This window comes from Protopterus annectens, chromosome 9.part0 (genome assembly GCF_019279795.1).
Source record: "Protopterus annectens isolate FY-2018-M chromosome 9.part0, PAN1.0, whole genome shotgun sequence".
In the NCBI taxonomy this organism is placed as follows: Eukaryota; Metazoa; Chordata; order Ceratodontiformes; family Protopteridae; genus Protopterus; species Protopterus annectens.
Window position 1 is genome coordinate 1,316,937,931 of NC_056743.1, and position 21,836 is coordinate 1,316,959,766.

Consider the following 21,836-nt stretch of genomic DNA (forward strand, 5'->3'; position numbering starts at 1 on the left):
AAAAATTTGGTAAGAACACAGGTAGGTCAATGGTCTGGTAAATGGAGAAATCCGAGACAACTCTGGGGAGGAAGGATGGGATCATCCAGAGTGATACTCTTTCTTTATGGAAGACCAGATAGGGCCTCTTGATACACAATGCCTGCAGCCCTAAGACCCATCTGGCTGATGCGATGGCTACTAAGAACAAAGATTTCCAGGACAAGAACTTTTGGTCACACTTCGCTGCAGGTTCAAAGGGGTTTTGAGTCAAAGACTGAAGGACTCAAGTGAGGTTGCATGGTTCCACAGGCCATCTAACAGGAGGCCTGATGCGAGAAGTTCCCTCGAGAAAGGCTTTACAAAGACGTAAGGAGATGAGGGGGATGCCATCTACACCATTGTGAAAATTAGAAATCGCCACCAGGTGTACTCGTACGGTCGAGGCAGAGGCTCCATTATCAAAAAACTTAGCCAGTTATTGCAGCACTGTAGTCACTGGAGCCGAATATGGGTCTAGCATGTTATCCTTAGCCCAGATGGAGAACCTTTTCCATTTATCCTGATATAGTCTTCTGGTGGATGATTTTTGAGAGGCCAGAATGATGTCCCAAACAGGTAAGGTGAGATTAGCTTCCCTGGCAACTAACGGAAGTGGAGAAACCAAGCAGTCAGCTTGAGACTGGACAGATTCGGGTGGCTCACCCCCTGGGGGTGAGAGTAATCAGATTTGGACAAGGGTCCAGAATCCATGGCGGGTACACTAGCTGAGGCCAGAGGAAGGGGAACAAAACTTGTCAAGGCCAGAATGGAGCTATGAGGATCACCTTGCATCTCAACTGAAGAGGTTACATTAAGAACTGTGGGATAAGTGGGATGGAGGGATAAGCATAAAGAAGTCCCGTGGGCCAATCGTGGATCAGAGCATCCCTCTGGGACTCACCCTCCAGGAGAAAAGGATGAAATAGCTGCTGCACTTTTTGTTCAATGGAGAGGCAAAAAGATCGCAGCATGGCTGGCCCCAATGGCTGAAGATTTCTGTCGCCACCTCGGGACTGAGGGACCACTCGTGATGCAGAAGGGTGCATCTGCTTAGTTTGTCTGCAATTACGTTGGAGCTCCCCGGGATATGCGCTGCTATCAGAAAGTGGTCAGAAGCCATCGTCCACTGCCAGATTCTCATGGCCTCTCAACATAGGGGGTAGGACTTTGTTCCTCCTTGCTTGCTGATCTACCAAACCACCGACATATTGTCTGACTGAACTGCAATCGTCCCAGAAGGCAGAACTGGGTGAAATGCCTGCAACAAACACCACCGCTCTCAGTTCTAGAATGCTGACATGCAGGTTGGCCTCTAGGGTGGACCATGAGTCTTGGACTGTCTTTCCCTGCAAATGGCCCCCCACTCGATCAGGGAAACATCCGTCACAATGGCCTTGGGCTGGGGAGCCTGGAATGGACGACTCCAAAGTTCTACATCTGACCTCATCCACGAAAGAAGGTCCTGCTTGCAGGAGTTGGTTACATAAATATGGGAACAGAGACGGTGATAGTTTGAAAACCACTGTGAAAGTAGTAGCCATTGCAGGATTCGCATGTGCAGCTTAGTAAGGGGCACTACCAGAATTGAAGCGGCCATGGATCCTAGGGTCTGAAGAACCTCCCTTGCTGAAACGTTTGACAGAGAATCACCCGGACCTGGAGTCTCAATTGCTGGAGTCTATGGGTTGAGAGTGACACTAGACAGGACCGGTATTGAACACTGCTCCAGTGAATTCTATTTGCTGCGGAGGAGTAAGGTTTGACTTCTCCCAGTGTACTGTTATGCCCAAAGTTTCTGCCAGAGAGAGTGTAATGCAGGGCCGTTACCAGCAGATGCTTGGTGGGGTCGGTGAGGAGCCAGTCATCCAAACATGGAAACACCCAGAATCCTTATAGTCTCGTGAGCTGTGACCACTGCCATACACCTCGTGAACACTCTGGGGACAGGAGAGAGACAGAATGGCAGGGCACAAAATTGATAATGACTGGCTCCCAGACAGAAGCAAAGCAAACTCCTGGAGCGTTTGTCCATTTCGATGCGGTAATATGCATCCCTGAGATCTATCGAGCACATCCAATCACCTTCCCTTAAAAAAGGGAGAATGGACTGAACCGTGACCATCTGGACTTTGGTTTGGGTGATAGACTTGTTTAAGCTGCTGAGCTCCAGAATGGGTCTCCGCCCCCCTGTCTTTTTTGGCACCAAAAAAATCTGGAGTAGAATCCGGATCCGCATTGGTCTGGTGGGACTGGTTGGATGACACTTTTTTTGAGACAGCTTTATTATTTCTGAAGCTGCATCTTCCCTTTGACCGGGTGGAACATCGGGAAGCTTTTTTGGAATTTTGGTTAACAAGAAAGGAGAATGGTGTAACCACCGGTGATTATACTCTGCACCCAGCAATCGGTGTAACAGAGTGCCAGGCAGCTTGGTGCAGAGAAAAACGACCCCAGACTGTTTCCAGAGTTAAGAAATCGGGCTGCTCTTCAAGAGCGCTGGTAAGGCTGTCCAGAGAAGGAATCCCTGGAGCCCTGGTTACAAGGACCACATCTGCACCTGTAGGGGCATCTTCCGGAATTGTTACCCCCCTCTGCCCCTGGGGGGTATCATCACCATGTGCGGCATGGAAAGGACCCTGAGATTTTTTTGTGCCACATTTTCCCACTCCTCTGATTCCTGGAAAAGGAACGTTGAGGATTGGAAAACTGTAGGTCTATGGCAGACAGGGTCTTACCATCTTGCTCGCACCTGGCTAGCGTGTCCTTCACCTTGGGGCCAAAAAGGGATGTTGCTTCAATGGGAGCATTCAGAAAGGAAAACTTGAAGGGATCACCGAGGTCACAAATGCACATCCAGGCATGACTTCTCATGACAATGCCTGAACCCGCCACTCTAGCCACCCCTTCGGTTGCATGCGATAGCAACCTCATGGATGAGTTGGAAATAGATTCAAGGGTTGCAAGTTGCGAGGCAACTTTATCCCTTAACACGTCAGACACCTGCCCTGTGAGTGTTCCAGAGAGTTCTGAGATCAAGTTCCACTGGAGCCTCGTAAAATGTGCCAAGTAGTTCAGAGACCATATGGCAAAGGTCGCTGATGCATAAACTTGCTTCCCAAGTCTGTCCACCACCCAGGTCTCTATGTTGGGTGGGTGGACAGCCGAACTCTCCTCAGCCAAGTCCTTTTACATGGCCACCGTCACCACCATAGCGTCGACTGGTAACCCTCTGGACCAGTGCGGGTTCTCCTCGGGCAGGGAAAGAATTTTGTCAGGTCTCCGAGGGATCGCCTCAATGGAATCAGGGATATTCCAACCACACTGCATAACAATCTTGTTGGCAGGCAGGGTCACCCAAGAGGTAGATGGCTGGGCAGAAAAGCCTGCAGGAACACGGACTCCTCATACAAAGGGTTGGAGGGCTTCCAGTCACCACTCTGTTTCAGCATTTCGTGGAGGTCTCCAAAAGAGACATCAGGAGGTGACCGTAGGGACCCTTCACCATCATTGCAATCCGTGTCTTCCATTAGAAACTCCTCAGGCAAGTCTACATGCTCCCTCTTGCACCATCTCTTTCGAGGGGGCTCCTCAGTGGGGGGACTCTGAGGAGGACTCGGAAGAGCAGGTACCCTGAACAGGGGTGTCCTGTGGCTTCTCTGCCTGGTGCCCAGGGAAGGTGGTCTGGGTCAGCTGTAGCTCAGGGGGCGAGAACTGGGGTTCCGACGTCAATGGAATGCTCCCAGAAGCAAGAGCCCTCTCCATCACGCAGAAAGAAGGTCTGCCTGAAGAGGGATGGGAGCCCAGAACAGAGAAAGACTACCTCGGGACCGGGGTCACACACCACTCCGACAAACTCACGGATGGAGCCTCAAGCAGGATCAGTGCAGATGAGACAACCGGCACCGAGAATGGAACCAAAAGCACACTTGGAACATGTCCAGAGCTGAAGAGTCCGCCCCCCCAATCTAGAGACTGAGGAAGGACAGATTCCGTAGGAACAGAGGACCAAAGGGGCAAACCTGGTGCCTGAATGAGGTCCACTATAGGCACTGAAGTGGTGGGTTCTAAGAAGGACGTCAAAGCAGAATGCTTCAGAACCAGAATGGTCAAAGGAGGAGAATAAGACTGAGTGCGTGGAAAAACCAACCCAAGCCCTGGAGGCAGATGGGTCTTAGAAGGTGTGAGTATCCCCCTGGCTGCCAACAGCTGGTCCACAAAACGCACCACATTGAGTTCTGACAGGCTCCTGGTGGATCTAGTTGATACTCCGGATGGGAAGTCAGGTCGATCAATGAACGAGCTATACGTATGACCCAGGAACAGGTCTATGGATGTATAGTATAGAGTCCATGGTGCAAAGTTTGCCGGCACCAATGTCTCAAGTTTCAAGACTGGGATTAGAGGGGTCAAGTCCAGTTTAGTTGGAACTGAAGACGGAACAACTCTCTGTGCCAAAGGGGCACTCTGAGCCAAATCAGAAGGTTCTAATGTCAAATCAGAGGTAGGCACCAAAGGAATGCACTGAATCGGAGTGATCACAGGTGCTGAAGTTTTAACAGGCGTGGTGAGGTCTATCGTTGGTGCCGGAGGTAGAATCGGAGCCAAACCTGGCACCGATATTGTAAGTTTCAAAGAGCTTGGAGCCGACAAGGACAGTGCCGAGGCCGACTTATGCTCAGAGGACAACTTAGGAACTTTTGGTTTCACAGGCTTACCCTGATCACCCAAGGGTGAAGAGGGAACAGAGTGGTCCCTCTTTTCGTCTTTAGTAGGAGGGGTTGAGACCTCCATCGCAGAAATGGCCTCTAAAAAGGGAGACTTAAGTAACCCTTTCAGAATCCATTTATTCTTGCGCTCAGAGTGCATTGACTGAAACTTTGACAAATGCCACAGGGAGGTTGCACCGAAAGATGGGGCACCCCAAAACAATACACACAATCATCGTGAAAGTCACTATTAGGAAATACAAAGTACAATGCTTAAAACCCGAAGTACGCTTCTTATCAGACATCTTGAAAGCGACACAGAACAGGCTAGTACTTGAAAACCGAATCAAAATAAGTCTGCTTTAGCAATTCAGACAGAGTTCAAAAAGCACATCGTAGTTACAGATACACACATAACAGAAACTTACTAAAAAAGCACTAGTAGGTTAGGAAGGAAAAAGAAATACCAACTATGGTATTGGGAGGAATACCATAAGGGTAAAGAGAGAGGGCCATACCAACAATGGCACCCGAAAGATTACCAACGGGTAGAGTAAGGAAGAAGAGAGAACAAGATCTAACTGTAATTTAACACAAGAAAGGCTAATGGTCAATAAAGCAAGAAATCTCAAAGAGTTTTTCACACAAAATATCAAAAAAGTTTTCACTTAGCTGAAAGCTTGGCTACGTGGCAAACAAGATCTGAGGTAACACGGAGAAGGGCATTCTGTGTAGAAGCTTAGCTCGAGAGTTTTTTAGCTGGAGTGAGCTTGGTAATAGGCAGACTCGGTTCCGAGGGCTCGGGACCTAACCCATCAGTGACGAATGGAAAGAAGATTAACAACATCAGACTAAAAATTATCTAATTATATTCTTACACACACACACATATATATATATATATATATATATAAATACATATATTTTTAATTTATATATATATATATTTTTAATATATATATATATATATATATATATATACATATATTTTTTATATAAATATATATATATATATATATATATATATATATATATATACACATGCATACATATATTTTTATATAAATATATATGTGTATATGTGTGTGTATATATATATATATATATATATATATATATATATATATATATATATATATATATATATATATATATACATACATATACACATATACACACACACAAAATACATATGCATAAATATATGCTGTTTTTTTAACAAAACAGAAAGAAATCAAAACTTATAATAAAATAAGACAGGAAGCTCCCAAAGGGATCTTTATCCACGTCTGGAAGCTGTACTCTACCAATGCAGGCTGTTGAGATTCAGTCTTTAGTCCTACAGCTGGCACTAGAAGACAGAACTGACTTTCTGTGACAGGGGCTAGGATTCCCCTGATGGCATGGGATTAGCAATTCCCTATCACAGGGAGTCAGAGGAGGGGATTCTGAGCTCTAGAAAGGTGGCAGTGTGGGTCTGAGCAGGCTCAGAACCCATTTGCCACCGAGGCAGTTTGATTAACATTAGCCCATAATTTCTTTAAATCCTCCACTAGATTAACTATGGGAAAGAGGATATCATCCACTTTCATTGTAGTCTCCTTCTGTCTATCCATTCATTGGTTCTAATTTCAGAATCCCTTATTTCTTTTGCCAGCGGCTCCACGTAAAGTGCAAATATTGGGGAGAATGGACAGCCTGGTCACATGCTTCACTCTAACATTATTTCTTTAGACAGTCTTGCTCAACTTTAGCCTCATTTTGCATTTACCACATCAGGTTCACCTACTCTTGGGGATCGTCTCCCTCTGAATCTCCTTAAACAAGTACTCCCAACTTACCAGGTCACATACATTCTCAGCGTCTAGTGAGAGAAGTGCTACTTTGCATCCCCTTTGGAACTTCTATTGTCAGCAATGTTCTTATGATATCAAAGAATAGGTACAAGAAGTTCCCATCATCAGCATAAAGGAAATCAACACTTGCTCCAAATCCATAATGCAACTCAAAAAGCACTTCTTCGTCCAAGCCAAATGCTCCTGCTTCAACACAGGACATAACACCTAACCAAGTATCTTCTCCTACCAAGATTTACTGAAGATTGACCCATTTTACAAACCAATGTGTAATATTGTACATTACACTCTTTTTAGCTGTACATTGCACTGCGCTTGTTCATTAAAATACATACATTTTTTCTAAATAATTAGTCTGAATTACTCTGATATTGCTTACATTTCTTTATGAAATATTTTGTATTTCAAACAGAATGAGCCTGAAATTGATCAATGCACCACCCCAGTAAATAAAAAATAAACAAGCAAACAAAACAAAACAAAAACATTGTCTGCTGTCCCCCCATCTCCCCACAAATCCAGTTTGATCTTCTTGTATTATGCCCAGTACCAATTTGGTTGATCTACCTACAATGATTCTCATGAAAGCATTTACAGTCCTATTTTAAAATGGATATTGGTAATCGGAGGACGGCAGCAGCGGATCTTTCCCTTCTTTACGTATCACTGCTGCTACTGCATCTTTCCATAACTGTGGTACGTCCTCTCCCTGTAATACTCTACCTCTTCCCACTCTCTTTTTCTTCTCCATCCAGACCTGTATTAGCAATCCAATCCTGGTGATTTCCTGCTTTTCATTTTTGTCATCTCTCCCATATTACCCCCCCCCCCCCCCATTCTACTTGTTAAGTGCTCCTCTCTTCTCTATATAAATCTGCACCATATTTCTGATATTTGCCCAGGATACCCTTCAGTTTTCTTTTCTTCTGTGCTGAGCCCGCTTTCCTGAAGTTGTATATTCCCTTTACTGCTTCTTGATGCCTTAGTCTGACAGCTCCTTGAGCCCCTTAAAGGTGTTCGCAAAACAAATTTTCTCTCGTCTTGCCCTTTTTGATAGAATTTTCTCATCTTCTAGTTTCTATAGATTTTGCTTAAAGAACAGTTCCCTCTCTTTCACCCATTCGTTGACTTGAATAGTTAACCTTTGTATAGTCTCTCTAGCTCGGGCAACATGGCCCTTCTCTTTACTTCTGCTTTTTGGCTCATCTCTTGAATCTTAATCTGTACTCTTTCCCTAACTGCTCTTTTGTATTTATCCCACTCCCTCCACTTCCAGCTAATCTTACCTTCTAAAACTTTCCTTATTTCCTCCTTAAGCTACTTTCTGTTCTCTCTCTAACCACCATTCTGGAAAACATTGGGAGCCTTTCCCCTGCCACCACCTTTAAATGTATACCCATCAGTGCATAGTCTGAAAAGTTACCAGTTCATATTCTATACCTTCCACTGCTTTTTCATATTCATTTACATAGCATTGGTCTCTTCTAGACCAACAGTGATATCTTGCTGAAACACGTGTAGCCTCCTATATAGTTTTGCACTTTCCATATCCTCCACAGATCTTTCCAGCCTACTGCATTTGCATATTCTCTGTGGCTTTTTTTCCCTCCCATGATGACTTTGTGGTCCTTTATCCACATCTCTGTTACTTCATTCCAGTTCCCAACTATAAGCAGTAATTCTTGTTGAAATGTCACTATCTTCCCTAGTAATCCCCTCATTACTGACATTGTGGTCTTTGGAGGTTATATCCTTTAAAACCAGAATATATTCCCAGTTCATCCACTTAAATGTCTTCTACCTGGAGAAGTACTGTATTTTTTATTAACCAAACTACTCCCCTCTGCCTTTTCTGCCCCATGAGGCTTTAGCACTGCTTCATCTGGTGTCAAATGTGTCTACTACAATGCAATCAAATACGTCCTTTTCCTTTTTTTAAATGCCTCAGTATTCCCTCTTGGTTTACCAGATGATTAACATTCCATCTTACCACTTTCACTTTAGTTTCCATTCAGCTACTAGTGTCAGTTTATTTTCTTCTCTTCTTAGTGCCACCTTTAAACTCTTTTCTCCCCTTAAATTCCAAGCTTTCCTGTAATTTTGATAATATTAATTCCCTCCCCCACGGCCTCACCCAACAACAGTTAAACACACCCCCATTAACAATACATACATTTTTAGCTTCCTGTTTTGGAGTCACTTTCACTCCGTTCCCAACAGCTTTTGACATCTTGCCTCTTCCTCCTGTCCTTTTTAATAGTAACTAGCCATGCTCCAGGTAATGTCTTAGTGATGCCCTCCTCCTTATAGTCTAACAGAACCAAAATTGTCTGACTGACCTCAGTGTTTTCATTTCTTTTAAACTGACATTAGCACTACCGAGTTAACTTTAGTTTACATTTACCAGTAGAATAAACACATTTTAACTTGTTTTAATTGGTTTCTCATTGTTAACTTCTAGCTTTCTTTCTTTTTTTTTTATCCCCGACTGTTGCATTCCTGGCCACTTCTACTAAGTTGCTGTTCTTCAAAGTCCTGTGCATTTACTTTTGTAAATAAACTCCTACTTCCACCAACTTTATTTCTGTACAGCTTTAATGTTATGCTATCTTAACATATATCATTATTTAGCTCATCTTTAGAACTCACTATACATCCAGTCTTTTTCTATTTGCTCTCTCCCATTTCAAACTACTTCCCAACTATGTGCTTGAATAAGTTCAGAAGAGGCCCAGGGGAACTCCTTCCAATAATCAATCCTTCATTTTCTCCCTTATATTATTTTTACAAAAACTTTGTAAAACAAGCTACAAGCTATGTACAAAAGGCAAAACAAATACTTAAAGAGATATTTTAAAACAGTGCATGAAACACGTTAACAGACCATTCATTGTCTGTCCAACTATTTGTACATTTGCTGTTCACATTCACTCAATAGTCCCTTTCAGTCCAGCATGCAAACACAAGTTCATTTCTTCACCTCTTATACACAGTCCGGACCATCTCTTTTAACATCTGTTGCCATTTTAATAATTGAAACAGCTCTTTTTGTGGTCTCCACTCACAAGTCACAGGCTGTCCTTCCCCAGCCTGCTGTATGTTAGTATTTCTTCTCTCTTCTTCCTGTGTGACTCTGAGGTTTACCAGCTTCTGCAGTAATGACATGGCCTCTTCTGGGTCTGTAAAAGTTTTTGCTCATCATGTGAAAAAAAAAGTCAGTAGGATTAACAGGTATAATGAATGTCACCTTAGTTCTTTTGTTTGTGCAATTTTATTGCTGCAGAGAAAACAGGTCATCCTCTGCCTTGTTTCAAATTAATAGCTCTGTTCTAAAAATACTAGTCTCTGGACCAGAGCTCTGCCTTGCAAGTGTGTGTTTCAGATGTATGTCTTTACTGTTGACTGACTGTTTCTGTCAGTATGATTGGGTTGGGGGCTGTGGCTGTGCGTGAGCATGAATGCATATATGTGGATAGGTGGGGGGGGCTGTCATATCTGTAAACACTTCTGATAGGAGGCAAGTCTTAGTTGCTGTCAGAAGTGGCACATATCTCTGTCACTGACAGGTTATTGCTGATGGATTTTAAAATATTTTTATAGATTGGATACAATGCCCTGTTTGGGCTGGTTTCATCATTTTTACAAAGCTAACATTTTAATGCATTTCAGGCACATGTTGTTACTTCCAGTGCAGAAGTCTCAACATTGTATATCCAGTATAAAGGACAGAAACAAAATTAAAAGAAGCATCCAAATCAGAGATGATGCTGTTTAAATATTGGAATACAAAAATTTGACAGACTTGGAAGAAAACATGCATTTTCTGAACTTGAGTCTGTAACGGTTATGGATTACTATTATTCGTTGACTATAATCCACTATCTCTCAAAAAGTCACTGATTTTAGGAGGGACAGAGCAACATTTCTGCCCAAATCAGAGACTCTTGAGATACATACTTCATTGCTATACTGATGTTCAACATTTTAATATTTAGGAATGCTTTTTCTGTATAGGGTTACTCTTTGCTATCCACTTTACTTGTAAGCATTTTGCTGGAGATGGTGAAATGTTCTTAATGTCTTACATGCACTTTCTATTTAAAATAATGGCATATAAAAACAAAAAGGAAAATTCAGAAGAGCCAGCCAGCTAGGCTCTGGAAAAAGTACAGTTTTGTATCTACCATAAATGTAGATGTTCGAGTGCTAATACAGCTGCAGTCATAACAGATGGGTTATCCTGCCGTCAGGCGGGTCCTCAGTCAGCCGAATTCCAAAGTCTAGGTCCGGTGTCGGTTGTCGTCGCTTCTTCCCTGACGTCAGTGCGGCAGGGGTATAAAAGAACCAGCCGACGCCATCTTCTTCAGTTTTTCTTGCCCCAGATGTCAGGTGCCCCCAGAAGGAAGGCAAAACATAAACTTATGTAATAATGCAATGTAATATAATCAAAAAACCAGTAGTTTGCAAGCAAATACACCATAAAAGAATACCCCAATCAGGTTGTATGAGGAGGTGTTTGTCATAAGGCCTGTCCCAAGAGGGGATGGAGGGAGGGAAACCTGGAATGCAGCTGTATTAGCACTCTAACATCTACATTTATGGTAGGTACAAAACTGTACTATGTTCATTGTGCATACAGCTGCAGTCATAACAGATGGGTAGAATCCCAAAGCTAAAAAGGGGTGGCAGGCACTAAGTGGAACTAGGAGGAGCAAGGATGCCCTGCAAGACTGCTGTGGCAAAGCCTGCTCTAGATTTAGAGTAAAGTGGAAGGTGATAGTGCTTGGAGAAAGTGTGCACAGAACTCCAAGTGGCTGCTTCCAAAATGTCCTTGGTAGGAACCCCCCCCTGAAGAAAGCTGCAGAGGTAGCTGTGGCCCTTGTGGAGTGAGATCTGATGCTTGTAGGCACAATTTTTCCATGAAATGAGTAACAAAAGCGTATGCAGTGGGCTATCCATTTTGAGATTGTCTGTTTGGAGATAGCCTTTCCTTGAGCACCTGTAGCATAGGACACAGAGTTGCTCTGATTTTCTGAATGGCTTTGTCCTGTCCAAATAATAACGAAGTTGTCTGTGAATGTCCAAGGAATGTAGTAGTCTTTCCCCTTTGTTTTGTGGGTTAGGATAAAAGGTAGGTAAGTGGATAGTCCGATTCAAGGCTACACTGGATACTACCTTTGGCATAAAGGAAGGGTTGGTTCGTAAGGAAACTCTGTCCTGATGGAAAATGATGAAAGGTTGCACAGCCATGAGGGCCTGTAGTTCCAAAACCCTGCGTGCTGAGGAGATAGCCAGAAGGAAGGCTGTTTTCCATGATAAATACTGCAGTTCTGTTGAAGCAGCTGGCTCAAATGGAGGCAGGGTCAGTTTTTCTAAAATGATGTTGAGGTCCCAAGCAGGTACTGGTGGTTTCCTTGGGGGTTTTATATTCTTAGCCCCTCTGAGGAACTGTCTTAAGAGAGGATGAGAGAATAAAGGAGGATCAGTGTTGTATTGTGCAGAAATGGCTGAAGCATGGATCTTGATGGAGGAGAAGGAAAGTCCACTGGTTAACATCTCAGCTAGGTACTGTAATATTTGAGGTAAATTTAGTACCCAAGGATTCTGGCCCTTTTTCCGATTCCAGGCACAAAACCGTTTCCATTTGGCAGAGTAGGCTTTTCTAGTAGAAGGTCTTCTGGCCTCCAAGATGACATCCTGCACCTCCTTGGAGAGGAGGGTCTGTTAGGAAATCAAGGAATCCTCCATGTGGCTAGAGGGTTTTCAGCTGACTGTGAAGAGTTTTGAAGTTGTGCTGGGACAACAGAAGAGGCACTAGAGGCAGGATCCATGGTGGGGAATGCGTCAGGCTCTTCAGGAGTGGATACCAGTGTTGTCTTGGCCAGTCTGGAGCAATGAGAATCATGTTTGGCCTCTCTGCTCTGGCTTTTAATAGAACTTTGGGCAGCAGAGGAAGAGGTGGAAAGGCATAGACTGTCAATGTTGTCCAATTGAAAGAAAGTGCGTCCACTTTCCAGGCCTGTGGATAGGTCCTTGAGCAAAATTTTTTCAGTTGGTAATTTCTGTGGGTAGCAAAGAGATCTATGTCTGGCTGTCCCCATGCCTGAATTATCTTTGCGAAAACTTGAGGATGCAACTTCCATTCGTGTGGATCTGTCATATTTCTGCTTAGGTTGTCTGCCAGCGTGTTTTCCTTCCCTGGCAGGAATTGTGCTTGAAGTTGGATTTGCAATTCCAGAGCCGTGTTCCAAAGGGACATGGCTAGTCTGCACAGGGGGTATGAATGAGTTCCTCCCTGTTTGTTTATGTACCACATCACTGTGGTGTTGTCTGTCCTTATCAATAGCTGGCCTGGGTGCAGTAGGTCTTTGAAGGCCATAACAGCATTTTGTACTGCTAGCATTTCCTTTTGATTAATGTGTACGTGCTTCTCTTTTTGGGACCATTTGCCCTGAATGCACTGATCTGCCATGTGCGCCCCCCAGGCGTAGTCCGAGGCATCTGTTGTGATGATTTGATTTGCTTGAGGCATGCAGAAGGGGAGACCTATGTTAATTTGGCATGCTTGAGCCCACCACAGAAATTCCATTTGAAGACATGGAATGAGTGGTATAATTGTTTCCAAACTGTGGCTGTGTTGAGACCATAAGTTTTTTAGGTACCACTGAAGTTTCCTCATATGCAGCTTTGCACATGGGATCAGCAGGATGCAAGATGCCATGAATCCCAGAGCCTGCAGGACTTTCCTTGCAGTCAGCCTGGTGAAGGTTGCCATTTTGCTGAAGTATTGAGATAGTTGCCCTTGCTTCTCTGGCGTGAGGTAGGCCATCTGGGTGTTTGTATTCAAGCTGGCACCCAGGAAAATTATTGTTTGAGAGGGTATTAGTTTTGATTTCTTTTTGTTGACTGTGTATCCCAGAAAGTTCAACAATTTTATTACAAACGCCAGGTGTTTCAGAAGTATGTGCTTGTTGTCCGCTTGGATCAGGCAGTCGTCCAGATATGAGTATATTTGTATCCCTTGAAGTTTGCAGAAAACAATTACTGATGCCAGGCATTTCGTAAACACTCTGGGCGCAGTAGACAAGCCAAAGGGCAATGCAGAGAATTGATAATGGGTTGAACCTGCAAGAAATCTGAGGTATCTTCTGCAATCTTGTCTGATAGGGACAAGCAGGTATGCCACCTTGAGGTCCAATGTTACCAGCCAAGACTCCTTGCCCAGCATGGGAAGAAGCTGCTGTAATGTGAGCATCTTGAATTTTGGTACGAGTAAATATGTGTTTAGGATGGATAGGTCCAAAATAGGTCTCCAATCTTTGTCCTTCCTTGGTACCAGGAATAGTCTGGAATAAAACCTTGACCCTGTTCTTTTGCAGGTACCTCTTGAATAGCTTTCATGTCCATGAGAGCAGAAATTTGTTTTTGTGCCTCTGCCCTTTGATTTTGTGGCAGGTTTGGCATGCCTCTCATTTTTGGAAGGGTGTGAAAGTGGAATCTGTAGCCTCTGTCTATAATGTCCAGGATCCATTTGTCTTTTGTGACAATATGCCAATTTTTTGAAAATAATCCCAGTTTTCCGCCTAAAGGTGCTGCCATTAAAGCTTTGCTTGGCATGCAAAGGGGAAAGTCATTGTGTCTGCTTTCTGAATGACTGTGATCTATCTTCTCCAGCTCTTGGAGTAGATGCTTGCCATTGTCTGGCTCTAAATGATCCTTGAGATTGCCCTCTACCCCTCGGGCGCCTGTATCTGCCTCTTTGAGGTCTGTCTGTGGCTGGAAAGGACCAATTTTTTGAAGGCCAGTTTCTGCTGAAACGTGGAGGTTGTACCTGTAGGAAATCTTTCACTGTTTGCATTGATCTTGCCTTTTCCTCCATTTTCTTTAGTACCTCCTCAGCTTTAACACCAAACAATACATCTTTTTGAAGAGGTGCATCTAGTAATTTAGCTTTGACATGATCTGGTAAGGTTTGCTCTTTGAGCCAAGCATGTCTACGTATGACAGACCCTGTAACAGCAGCTCTACATGAGGCCTCTAAAGCATCAAAACTACACTGCAAGGTATGTTTACCCACTTGCTCTGCACTATGCAACAAATCCTGCAACTCCTTTAAATCTGGTTGCTCAGGTTGTGTCATTTTGCTTTTCAACTGAGATAACAAAAACTGTTGATACTTTAACATATGGAACTGACAGTTTAATGCCCTCATGGTTAAAGTGGCCAAGGTGTATACCTTTTTCCCCCACCTTTCTAAAGCTCTGGAATCTCTCTCTGAAGGTAATGGGTTTTTGGCAGTAGAGGCCTTAATTCCCTTGGGACCCTGTGAAATAGTTTCTGGGCCACCAGCATGGCTTTTGTATAGGAATTGGTGTGAATCAGGAACCCGGTAATACCTGTCAGGTTTAACAGGAGCTGGAGGTAAAGAATCTGGGTTGAGGCTGGCTTCTGTGTACACATCATCTAATATATCCAAGACAGGAGGGATAGCCAGAGGCCTGTGCTGGGGAAGCAAGAGAAAATCCCTGAGCCTTTTCTTGGAATCTGAGTAATCTTGGCCTTCCCAGTGAAAGTGTTCCCTCAAGGTATGCAAGGTTTCCCCAAAAGAATAGTCCTCAGGGGGGGAGACCGAGGGAATGGACTCCTCAGCATCAGAGTCTTCAAAAGGGGAATATGAATATTCCTGGTCCTCATAATGTTCTGAGGCAATAGAGGCTTGATCTGAGGAAGGGTAGTCTTCCTCCAATCTGGGCCTTTTGTCCGAGGGGGGTTGAGAACCCCTGATAAGAGTAATCACATCCTCAGCCATTTTGAGCATCTGTTTTTTAGGCATGGAGCCTTGAGAGGGGCTCTGTAGACCTTGTCTTTTAGTTTTCATGGCTGCTTTAGATTTAGTGAAAGCCTTAATGGAAAAGGAGGAAGGCCTGAAGACACCTTGAGAGGTGGCAGGCCTGTCTAAACTCTGAGTTTCCCCACCAAGAGTGGCGTCGGTATCTGTAGTCGGAGTGGGGGCCGAGGAGCCTGCGACCTCGGGCACAGAAGACACCGCTAAAGAACTGTCATCGGTACTCAGGGGCTGCGTAGGCGCCTCGCTGAGAACCAGAGCACTGGTAGTCGGCTTTAGCGTGGTGTCGGTAGAAGCCGCGGACCTCGTGTGTCGGTCCTTATCTTTGCGTCTTTTACTCAAAACTGGAGTCGGAGTATCCGACGACATAATGTAATTACATTTTTTACCAAAATAGTGTTGGGCGAACTCCGCCTGACGCTTAATAGTGCGTTTGTTGAATCTAGCACAAAAACGGCAGGCCGAGACGTCGTGGTCTTGGCCTAAGCAAGGAATACAGAAAGAATGGAAATCCTTATGCGGTATTTGCTTCCAATTATTAACTTTGTCTGACATCGGTCTGAGGCAAGAAAAGTTTCCCCAACGGGGTACTTAGCTTTCAAGAAGACTTCGGCAGAAATATTTTCGTAAATCTCAGGAGCTGGCCGACCGGCACTTGCGAACTGCTTCTGCTTCGGGCACCGCGCGGCAAGAAAGACTGAAGAAGATGGCGTCGGCTGGTTCTTTTATACCCCTGCCGCACTGACGTCAGGGAAGAAGCGACAACAACCAACGCCAGACCTAGACTTTGGAATTCGGCCGACCGAGGACCCGCCTGACGGCAGGATAACCCATCTGTTATGACTGCAGCTGTATGCACGATGAACATCCTATTTAAGAATTACATGTCCTGTGTGCAAAGTAATTAAAACAATCATTCATTTATATAACTGAAGGATTATTGTATGTTAAAATTATAATGCTACCAGGAGACTATCCAATTAAATGATTAGCACTTTATAACAAAGTACAGTCAATAAATAACTTGTATTATGGTAATAATAACAACAGTAGTATCACTTTTCCTGAGTGTGCTTTCACTTTTGAATGTACATGCCAGCCTAAATGCATCTAATTTTAATAACAGAAAAGGAAGGGAAAATTACTTATTATACCCATGTTGAAGATGTTTGCTTATCATATCATATTAAATTGTCAGATAGCTACTCAGAGCATTTTCGGTTTGCATTCTCCATGCTTGCATGTTCACCTCTTGGTAGAAGCAAATCACCCATTCATTTTTGTTTCATCTGATATGTCACTTAAGAGATTTTTGCCTTTAATTTCAACAAGTTCTTCCCAACTTGGAAGTTTTTTTTTTCTTTTGACCTTCCTTTACAATATTTACAGAAACTTGATCACTGCTAAAGGTTTATCATTTGATTTACGTAGAAACGTATACAAAGGAAGCAAAGTTGATTGTTTATTCTGAAGATGTCTTGCCAAACATTAAGACAAAACCATTACATTTGACATTAAAGCCTTCTCTTCTATTATTTGACATCTTGTTTTTTATAATGTCCATAAAACCAGTGTTTTACCTTTAGAATGCAAAGGCCTTTAGTATTGTTTAGGTGGTCTGTTTGAACATGTCTAAGGTTGTAGCATGCTGCTTTGTACTGAAGTGGTTGGAGTGTGTTTTGAATGTGATGTGAAGGCAAAGGGCATTAAGAATGTGTGCTTATGTTTGTCAATTTGTGACTCTGTGACATTTTTAAACAATTGTTCTCTGTGACTCTGAAGAATCACTTGGCCAAACAGGCATACAGTGGCAATTGGAACCCTGGGCAAGGCAAATTGTCATCTGATACCCTCTCAAACACAGTTGATGAGAGACAGAAAAACAATAAATAAATAACCTCTTCCAGGACTGAAGACACAAACCAAAAAAAAGTAATTTAGCTCACTGGGAAAAGAGCTCTGTGTTTCAATAGTTCTTTCTTATCTTTCCTTCAGTAGCCATACCAGCTATATTAACTTGTAGCTGCAGTTTCTAAAAAATGCACGGAGGTAGTCCTTAAAATCATACAAGTAGTTGCAATGTTAATTGCAAGTACTTAAAAGATTTTTCACACATGAGCTTACTTACTTGGAGGGATCCACTGATACTTTTCCTATAGTGCCCATCATACCCTCTAACAGCTTGCACCCAAGGCACTCACTCCCTTTACCTCACACTAGCTATGGCTTTGCACACTGGCAAACATAAAACTACATTTCTTTACTTTCACTCCACAAAGGCTTTGCATACTTCAGGTGATTTGTTTCAAGGGGTGTGTTGTGTGTTGTTTGTTGTGTGTTATGTGTTGTGTGTGTGTCTGTGAAATGTCCAGATTTTCGCAAAATGTCAATGTGTGAAATGTCCAGATTTTCGCAGAATGCCAAGATTTTGATTCCCATCTGCAGTCTGTTTCTCATAAAACTGTGTTTTTCTGGCAATCTCTGGTAAATTATTGAGGATTAAGACAGCAAATAATGGCAGACATTTGAGCTTTAGACTTCATATCCTTCAGAAAAGTTCATACTAATGCAAAACTTGTTCTATCAATTTTCTAAGTTTGTAAGAGCAATATTTAAAAGGTGCCCCTATTTTTAGACATTTGTCCCGACTTCCCCCCATTATGTGCGTCTTTGTCCAGATTTCTTTCTCTAAAAGGTTGAGAGGCATGGAGAGGGTCTATGAGGGAGGTAGGGGTGTATGGTATGTAATCTCTCTCAACTGTACAGATTTTCACAGAATGTCCAGATTTTTACCTTATATTTTTGGTCTGTTCCTCATAAAAATTGTCTTTTTTTTTCAGAAATCACCGGGATGATTCAAGGATTAAAGTTAGTAACTAATGGCATGCATTTGAGTTTAGTTTCAAACTTATCTTTTAGAAAATGTATTCTAACACAAATCCTGTTATAGATTCAGAAAGTTGCTAGAATAAGAGCAATATTTAAAATGTGTCCCTAGTTTTGGGCCTTTGTCCCCCCATTATGACAGGCTTTGCCCAGACCTCTTGTGCTAAGAGGTTGAGAGGTGTGTGTGTGTGTGTGTGTGTGTGTGTGTGTGTGTGTGTGTGTGTGTGTGTGTAAAAGAGATAGGTAGCATACCCCTCTCAACTGCCAAGGTTTTTGCAGAATATCCAGATTTTTGCCCCATATTTTTGTTTTTTCTTCATAAAAAGATTGAGGTTGCTAAATAATGACAGATATTTGTGGTTTAGACGTCATATCCTTTAGGAAAAATGTATACCAACACAAATCCTGTTATTCTAGCAATTTTCTAAGTTCATGAGAGAAATACTTATAATCTGGTCCTATTTATTTTAGACTTGGTCCAGATTTCTTGCATTAAGTTTGAGGTGTGTGTGTGAGACAGTGAAATGCCCTAGTTAGGGTTAGCACTTGGTTATAAGTAATTTGCTTAGGCTCAAGCCCTGTACCTTAACTACAGGAAACAAGAGTCTAAATCCTCCACCCAAAATATGCAACTGTTTTGCTTAGCAAATGGCATTACTGCTGTGTGTGCGTATTTTAAAGCAGTGTTAGTAGCACAGCAAGTAGCATGCTTTTGTTTTGATGCAGAAGGTGGTGGCCACAGCATGTAGATGGATTGCTGATGCTGTGTGGGATTTTAAGAGGGTGGGGTGCTGCAGTCTTGAGTATGACCTCCTTTGGATAAAAAGCCTAGTAACCATGAACCTGTTTGCAATATTACCACTTATGCTTAATGCAACAGTGGCAATTTATTCAAGGGCAGCAGGCAGTGAATTTGTAAACAAAATACTTAAATATAAAGTTTTTTGCTAGTAGCATCCTTTTCATTAGTTACAGTCAGATCTCTTTAATGCGGAATTATTCAGATGACTTTTACTTCTGCAGAGACTGTGCATATTGACTGATATTAGTGGGTTGAAATGACAGAAGTTTGAGTGGACTTTTATGGTTGAAATGTTCTGAATTGGGCAGGTTTGGTATTATTGGTTCATATGATTTGTTTCCTTGCTTACTGGCTATAAATTTAAAACATGCTCTAAAAAGTGGTGTTGTATTATACAAGGGGATATAATTTAATATTATAATTTAATAAAATCAGAAAGGTTAATCAAATAAATTTTGCATGGTCTTAAAAATGTGTGCAAGGAGTCTATGATTTGAAAACAGCCCAAAGGTAAACAATCTGCCACTGGCCAGATGCATTGCTTTGAATGTGGGTTTCAATGCTGTTTCAATGAATGTGAGTTCCAAAGTCACAGAAGTTTTAATGCGAAGTCTGTTTTCATTCTGAGACTGTATTGCTTTGTTTAGCAAGCATCTATCAGTGTTTGTGCTGGAAAATTTGAAATAAAAGTTTTAAATTAAATCCAAATATTTGTAATTGTTGTAAAAGTAAAGCAGAAAGTAGTATGCACACAGAGTTTTTAACAGTGTTTATGGCAACTGGGGAGAAACAGCCAAATAATGGGACACTGGAATGGCTGCATGGGGCGGGGGGGGGCTGACCCAAATGCAACATATTTATACCACCACCTGTTTGTTTACAAAAAAAAAAACACTGGTTACGATATACAACCATAACCCTTAAGAATGTCTTTTTAGAAATGTTTACATTCCAGCATATATCTTTAAACAAAACTAATTTATTTTTTTGCAAAGTACAGTGTGGTGCATGCCTCAGAATCAACTCTTAGTCTGATGACATTAAACAGAGCAACACTGGCTTGTGCAGAGGTGGATATACTGCTAAAGAAAACTGGCTAGTAGAGAAGTCATGTAAAGATAGACAGTCCATATTTTAAGAATATAAACACTCTCCCCCATACATAATGATGTAACCTGATCAATTCTGAACACACAAAAGCCTCAATGGTTCCTCAATATTCATCCATAACTGTCTCCTGACAAGACAGCTACCTTTTCTTCATTACTGGAAACTAAATTAGATTTTACAATAGGATTCTATAACAAGATCAAAACTTTTGATCCCAAGGACAAACTATGGCAAGAAATTAAAAAGGCCAATTTAGCAGCAGTCACAGCAGTGCTGTTCTTACCTGTAACACAGCATTAGCATAGTCATTGGCCTTGATATTGTTCAGTCCCACAATCCCAGGTAAATATGTGGTGCCATCATACGCTCTGCAAAGTTTTGCCTGTTTGTCCAAGTTAAGGATGTGCTGCTTAGTAAAAGTAGGCTTCAAAACATACTGAAAGTAAAAATAATAGTGTGACATATAACAGAATATGTATGGGTAATTCACACCGAAATACAAACAATCTTGCCAGTTTATCTGACATGCTATTCATTTTGCATCAGTAAGGACTTTCACTACAGTTCTCTAGTTTACTAAAAGTACAGTTGTGTACACTTACCATAAATGTAGATGTTCAAGTGTATTCACTGTTGCAGTCATTACATTTGTGTATTCTGCTGGCAGGTTGCCCTCAGTCGGGCTGATTGTTGTCTTGGGTCCTGCGCTGGTTGCTGTCCCTTCTTCCATGACGCCAGGTCGTCAGGGGTATAAAACATGCAGCCGACGCCATTACCTCACTTTTTCTTGCCCCAGATGTCAGGTGCCCCCCTAATGGGGAGCAAAATATATATATATAAGTAGAAACACAAAAATATACCTCCAAACAAAAGCAAATACACCAAAAAGGCTTTTAAGCATAATGAAAGAAAGAAGAGGTATAAGTAAACGAAAAACAGGGGGCTGGAAGGAGGATAACCAGGACTGCAACTGTGAATACACTCGAACATCTACATTTATGGTAAGTGTACACAACTGTACTATGTTCATCATGTTTCACTGTTGCATTCATTACATTTGGGTAGATTCCCAAAGCTAAGGTTGGGAGGATGGATTTATACAGCATTAGGACCAACAAAGCCAGCTCTGGATTTAGAGAAAAATGGTAAATGATAATGCTTGGTGAAAGTATGAACTGAACTCCAGGTAGCAGCTTCTAGAATATCCCTGGTAGGAACACCTCTGAGAAAGGCTGCTGAATTAGATGCAGCCCTGCTGGAATGAGATTTGATCCCCTGGGGGATAGGTTTTCCATGGTGCTTATAACAGAAATGAATACAATGGCTTATCCATTTAGAAATGGTTTGCTTTGAAATAGCCTTCCCCTCTGCCCCTGCAGCAAATGCTACCAGCAATTGTTCAGATTTTCTTTGAGATTTAGTTCTGTCCAAGTAGAATCCAAGTTGTCTGTTTACATCCAATGAATGCAGAATCCACTCTCCCTTGTTCTGTGGATTAGGAAAGAAAGTTGGCAAATGAATGGACTGATTAAGAGCCACACTGGATACCACCTTGGGCATGAATGATGGATTGGTCCTCAGTGACACCCTGTCCGCATGAAAGATGATGA

General features: G+C 42.4%; 1 protein-coding gene across 2 annotated transcripts in view; it reads right to left on the reverse strand.

Moving 5' to 3' along the window:
* Nucleotides 1-21,836, reverse strand: part of USP39 (ubiquitin specific peptidase 39) — an 882,613-nt gene that overhangs the window by 719,192 nt on the left and 141,585 nt on the right. For both annotated transcript variants that reach the window (XM_044084285.1, XR_006366329.1), the window contains exon 5: nucleotides 20,510-20,662. In XM_044084285.1, the coding sequence (XP_043940220.1) occupies nucleotides 20,510-20,662 (153 nt within the window). The remainder of the gene's footprint in view (nucleotides 1-20,509; nucleotides 20,663-21,836) is intronic.